Source organism: Microtus ochrogaster, unplaced genomic scaffold, assembly GCF_000317375.1.
Source record: "Microtus ochrogaster isolate Prairie Vole_2 unplaced genomic scaffold, MicOch1.0 UNK7, whole genome shotgun sequence".
Lineage (NCBI taxonomy): Eukaryota > Metazoa > Chordata > Mammalia > Rodentia > Cricetidae > Microtus > Microtus ochrogaster.
This window is the reverse complement of record NW_004949105.1, coordinates 5390855-5396854: the sequence shown is the minus strand read 5'-3', so window position 1 is coordinate 5396854 and position 6000 is coordinate 5390855. Positions and strand designations below refer to the sequence as shown.

The 6000-nt window shown below is 45.3% G+C and overlaps 1 protein-coding gene across 3 annotated transcripts in view; it reads left to right on the top strand.

Annotated features, from left to right (window-relative positions):
* Atp11a (ATPase phospholipid transporting 11A) overlaps positions 1 to 6000 on the top strand; it is a 106449-nt gene that overhangs the window by 52544 nt on the left and 47905 nt on the right. For all 3 annotated transcript variants that reach the window (XM_005366281.1, XM_013353437.2, XM_005366282.2), the window contains exons 3-4: positions 3188 to 3277; positions 3837 to 3917. In XM_005366281.1, coding sequence (XP_005366338.1) covers positions 3188 to 3277; positions 3837 to 3917 — 171 coding nt within the window. The remainder of the gene's footprint in view (positions 1 to 3187; positions 3278 to 3836; positions 3918 to 6000) is intronic.

The following is a 6000-nucleotide window of genomic DNA, read 5'->3' as shown; positions in this document are numbered from 1 at the left end:
AGGCCAGTGGGCACCTTCAGCTCAGTGTGAACACAGAGAGGTCAGTGGGCATGTTCTGCTCAGTGTGAACACAGAAAGGCCCATGAGCACCCTCTTGTCAATGTGAGAACACAGAGAGACCAGCAGGATGATCTGCTCAGGATGAGGACAGATAATTCAGTGGACCCTGGCCTAAAGTCTCCATGAGTGAGGAAGCAGGGCTTATTAACTATCTCTTGGAGTTCAACATGCCTCAAGACATCCTCACAGGAGAAAAAGATGCTGTGACCTCCTCCTTTTCCCCAGCCCTCTTATAGCCCCTTTACAGCAGCCGCTTGGTTCCTCTCCCTCGTCAATGACAGCAGACTTTTCCAGGTTGGGCTACTTTCCACTGCTGATCTGAGAGTGGAAACAGAACTCGATACGTGAGTGTGGATGACAGTGAGGCATTGTGCACTGGCCACGATCTCCACAAATACGTAGACAAGCACAGAGCAGCGAGATAAAAGATGTGGCTGACCTGCCACTATCTCATTGCTGGTACCAGCTCTCACAATAAAGTGCTCCAGTTATGGGCTGCACGTGTGCACATATGTGCATGTGCACGTGAAAACCATAGGTCAAAGTTGGGTGTCCGCCTCAATGACACTCCACTTTTTTTTGTTGTTGTTTTTTTTTTTTTTTTTTTGACAGTCTCTTCCTTGAACACGTAGCTTACTAACTGATTAGACTGGCTGGTTCCAGGGTCTCCCTGTCTACACCTCCTCACTGGGCATTTCTGTGCCTTACTATTTGTTGGGTATTGGGAATCCAAGCTCTGGTCCTCATGGTGCACGGCAGGCAGTTTGTCAACTGACTGGGCCGCCTCTCCAGCCCCTTGTTTCTCTGTTACAGAGGCGTCACACGTTTATGGACATTTAAATTATCTCGTTGATTTCCTGGTATATGTAGTCAGCAGTAATAACCGATTAACATTTTGTGAACCATGGGGTTGCATGGTGGTTCTCAGCCATGGCGTGGTCTTCATAGTGGTGGTCTGCAGAGAAGTCCTTGTTCTCTGGCACATGGTAGAATCTCAGGGCACTAGAACAGTAACACTCAGGGACCACGGGTCCAGACATGCACACAGCCCTCTGCATGGAAATGCATTGTGTACACCAGGGTCACCTGCTGTGTCCCACTCACCTCCTCCAGGGACAGCCCACAGAGCCAGTTCAGCCACACCATGGCGCAGTTGTGAAGACTCTTTCATTTAGCAGCTACTGGGAAACCTCCAACCATGACCTTAAAGCCACCTGTGCTTCGTGGCTGCTACAGCTCAGGATTCTATGGCCTGCATCATAAATCCCAAGTTCTCCTCTATTATGTAGACATGCCAGAGGCACATGGTCTCTTCCAGATTTTGATCCTTTTCTTTATTTCCAAATAAATCTTTCTTCATTGACTGATAGGAGAGTATCATCAGTGTGTTTGGAAAGATTCTACCAGAACTTCCAAATAGAAAATATTTATTTATTTATTCATTGTAATACTGGGAGTTGAACCCAACACCTTGGACACGCTAGTCAAGTGTTCTGCTACTGAACTGTGTTCCCGGCTCCACCCACAGTTCTTAAAAAAATTTATAAAAATAGAAACATATTAAAGCTCTTCCCCATACACAGCAAGTGGTTGGTCACCCCATACTGAACTGTGTGCCAGCTGCTGCACCTGTCTCTCCCCTTTATCCTCTGAGATCATTTTGAAAAAAAAAAAAATCCTGATGCCAAATGATTGTCACCTGTGAATATTTCAATAGCGGAAACATTGGGTTTCCATCTATATGACTTTGTTGCTAAATAACAGAAATTTAGGCAATTTTTTTTAAAACAGGGTCTCTCTATATAGCCCTGGTTGTCGTGGAACTTACTATGTAGACCAAGCTGATCTTGAACTCAAAGAGATCCACCTGCGTCTGCCTCCTAAGTGCTGGATTATGTGTGTGTGTCTGTATAGAGAAATGTATCTGTGTGGGTACAGGTACCTGTGGAGGCCAAAAGGCGGCATCAGATCCCTGGAGCTGGAGTCAGCGGCAGTTGTGAGCTGCTGGTTGTGGGTGCTGGGACTCTCTTGATTAACTAATGTGTAAGTGATGAATCTTGGCTTGGAAATAAAGTTGACTTCATAGGATGGGGCCTAAAAATCATTTCATTTGCCTTTAATCCCAGGCAGGACTCGGGAGGCAGAGGCAGGTGGAGCTCCACAAGGTAGAAGCCAGCTGGTCTACAGAGTGAGTTCCAGACAGCCAAGGCTACACAGAGAAACATTGTCAGAAAAACAAAATAATAATAACAAAAATATAAATTCCGTTTGGTGGGGGAATTGTATAAAAAACACAATATATTTAAAAAAAATCCTATGTTCATCCCAGAAATGTGACAGAAGAAGGACATGCAGAGACACCGCCAGTACAGAGGGCTTTGTCTTTGCTGCTTCCTGAGAAAGCAGTGCTCATGGGCAGGAGAGGGCGTTGTTAAGACATTCATCCCATTGACATGATCTGCAGAGTCTCCACCAGTGACTCTGAGGGTCTCCTCATACTCCTAAATTCATGCGGAAAGGCAAGTGCCCATGGATAGTGACACACAGAACGGGCGTGGTGAGGGCAGCACTGTTCTCAGCACAGGCAGAGTGGTCAGTTTGGAGAATACGGAGTGTGGGAACCACCCTCTTTCCTCACCCTGCAAACACAGCCCTTGCATGTGGCTGCAGACAGTGCAGCCCCCTGCAGCGTGGACACCCTACCCTGCCATCAGGGAAGCAGTCTCCAGGCAGTTCATACTCTGTGCCTTCTGCCACATCTCCCCGTTGTACTGGACAACAGAGGAGAGATGAGAAGGCTCAGGAAGTGGCTACTCTGGCAAGGGTTGTGCCAAGTCTCCACTGGGCACTGAGTGTTGAAATGCTCTATACACACACAGTAACCACTGCCAAGTGCTTTGCTTTCTGCCTTGACCTGATTGGCCTGGGCATTTGGACGTGATTACTTCAGAGGGCACCTACCCTCTGTCTCAGCAGCTTGACAGTGTACAGCATTGACAGAATGTCAATAATCTAAATTCTGCTGAATTTGTATCTAAAACTGAACATTTTCTACTCTGCACCCCTCCCTGCTCTTATGTGGTAGAACACGGCGTAAGTGGCCCACTTTTGCTTTTGTTTTACACAGTACACATTTTGGAACTTCATACCCAAGAACCTCTTTGAACAGTTCAGAAGAATAGCCAACTTTTATTTTCTCATCATCTTCCTGGTGCAGGTAAGGAAGGTCCTGGCTCACTGTCTCAGTAAATGTCATTTGTTTCTCAAGTAAGTGACCTACAATCACTTAAAATTAGCAAGGATGTGACACCCCTCATCTGCCATTCATTTTTGGGTTCTCTGACTCCAGCCCCAGAGGAGACAGCGCAAGGTATCCAGCCACACCTGGCATCTCCATTTGCTCATTCTTAGTACTCAGAAAATGCAAAGCAGATGTACATCCAGAGAGACAGAGAGGCAGGGCCCAGCAAGGGTGTGGGCAGGGAGCAGCTGGTGGATTACACTCTGTGAACAGCCATGTTACATTTCTCTAAACTATTCTAAATATGGCTATAAACGACTGTAAAGTCTCCCCAGCGTGGGCTCTGTCAGAACTAACTCAAGTGTGGCACCTGCAGAGTGGACTAAATGAACCAGTGTATCCTTAACCACACCCCTTGATAGTCACTAGGGCAGGGCGAGGAGGGCGCCAGCAAAGTGCTTTAGGTAGGTGGAAGCTGGCGTGGGAGAAGGCGTGTTTTCAAGGTGACTCCCTGGCTCTCGTCCTGTCCTCACAGTTGATCATCGACACACCCACAAGTCCAGTGACGAGCGGGCTCCCTCTCTTCTTCGTCATCACTGTTACGGCCATCAAGCAGGTAATGCTCGCCTGTGCTTTCTTGTGCTCGAGGTCCTGTGCAGCATAGCGTGTTTCGTCTTTTCAGTTAGGTTGGGGTTGGGTTTCTGAGGGCTGACTGCAGATGTGCCGTGCCATTTTTTAAAATCAAAAGTCTGTGCCATCAGTTTGACTTAGCGCAAGGATGTCAGCCAGACTCCATCATCCACGTGCTGTACAGCTGCCTGCTATTTCCTTACCGTGAAGTCCTTTTGCCTCCCCCCCTTTTCACGCTGTGCTTTGGAGCAGTTTACCAAGCACAGCCTAACAGTTGTGCTTCGTCTCCTCCGTCACCACGTATGTAAATGTTTCAGGTTCTTACTCAAGGAAGATTTGTCTGATGCCCATTTACTTTTAGCCAGTGGTTTACTCATATCAATATGGATTTATAAGTATTTATTTTAAATTTTGCGCTATAATCCAGTAATGCTTCAATGTTTAAATTGTTCTTGCTTTAGCCATTACTGGTTCATTCAGTTAGATTCTGTATTCCTTTAACACGCCTTTCCATTGGGTAATGTATTTATTTGTTTTGTGTGAGTGTGTTGGGAATTCCTTTCTCACTTGCTGAGCTAACATTAGCTGTAAGACAGCACAGCAAAGATTGAGACATAATTTCAGTGCCTTAAAATTTGATCTAGCATTTCCTCAAAAGTTTTATAATTATTAATTTAGGTAATGTTTCATGCTAATTTTGAATATGATAAGTATATAAGCTGGATTGTCTATGTGTTTATTCTGCGTGTGGGTATTCAATAACAGTTAGTGAAGCCGGGCGGTGGTGGCGCACACCTTTAATCCCAGCACTCGGGAAGCAGAGGCAGGCGGATCTCTGAGTTCAAGGCCAGCCTGGACTACAAGAGCTAGTTCCAGGACAGGAACCAAAAGCTACAGAGAAACCCTGTCTCGAAAATCAAAAAAATAAAAAATAAAAAAATAAAATAACAGTTAGTGAAAGACCCTTTTCCGCAGTTTAAGTGTTGTATCTATACTGAATTTGTTCAGCTGATACGTCTCCATCACGAGACTTTCTTATACACTGGCTTCATTACTGTAGGTTTGTAGTAAAGTTTGGAAGTTGAGTGTATAGATGGAACAACTGTTATTTTTGCCCTCAACCCTTTCATTTTTGCATAAATTGTAAAATCAAATTGTCACTTTTTAAAAATGTTTGTTCAATTATTTTTAATTAAAAAAAAATCTCAAAAGCAGGAAGTCAGGTGTCTATGCTGCCAACAAGGGTTTGCCTTCACTCAGTGATTTGTTTCAACTAACTCATAGGGAGTGTAAGGCTGTGGAAAGTTGGTTCTACTTCAGGCTGAAATGAGTTAGAATCAGTTGGTCACTACTTTTCTGCTGTTAATGGGAAAGGAAAGTAGGTCTGTACATTGTAAGCCAACCAGAGCAGTCTGGTGTACTGTCCAGCTTCCCAGGTCCTGCTCAGCCTCACCCCAGAATGTGCATCTGCCAGCCCCAGAAGGGCATGCTTTCTCAGTGACTGTATCTGCGAAAGCCTAGGGACACACTTTTCTAACTGGTCTTTTTCAGGTAGCATAATGTTCTCAAGATTTACCCACACGGTGTCATGTCAGAGTTCCAACCTGTGTCATCAGTGAGAATACTCTGGGGTGTGTGTGTTTTTGGGCCCCCCCCCCCCCATTACCTTATCCCACAGTCTGTCTGTGGGCATTTGGTGCTCTTAACATTGCTGAAGCACATTGCTCAGAGCATTTGTGTGGACACTGATTTTCTCTTTGTTCCTGGCTCTTTATATATTTGCTTATTTTGATTTTCCCATTTCCTGCCCCTTTGTGCTTATTTTTAATTAACAAATAATTGTGTATATTATGTCTGTGGATGGACATAGATTGATGGATTTAGATCCTTAATTCTGGGGGTATTCTACAGGTAGAATTGCTCTAAGCCTCCGAAGAACTGGCCAGATGTCTCCTGGCAAAACATCTGCCTGTGGTCTGCAGGCTCTGCCACTGATACTTGATGCATTTGGCCCATCATAGCTCTCTTAGTGTGTGCCTGGCAGTGCCTTACACACGGGTCACCGATAG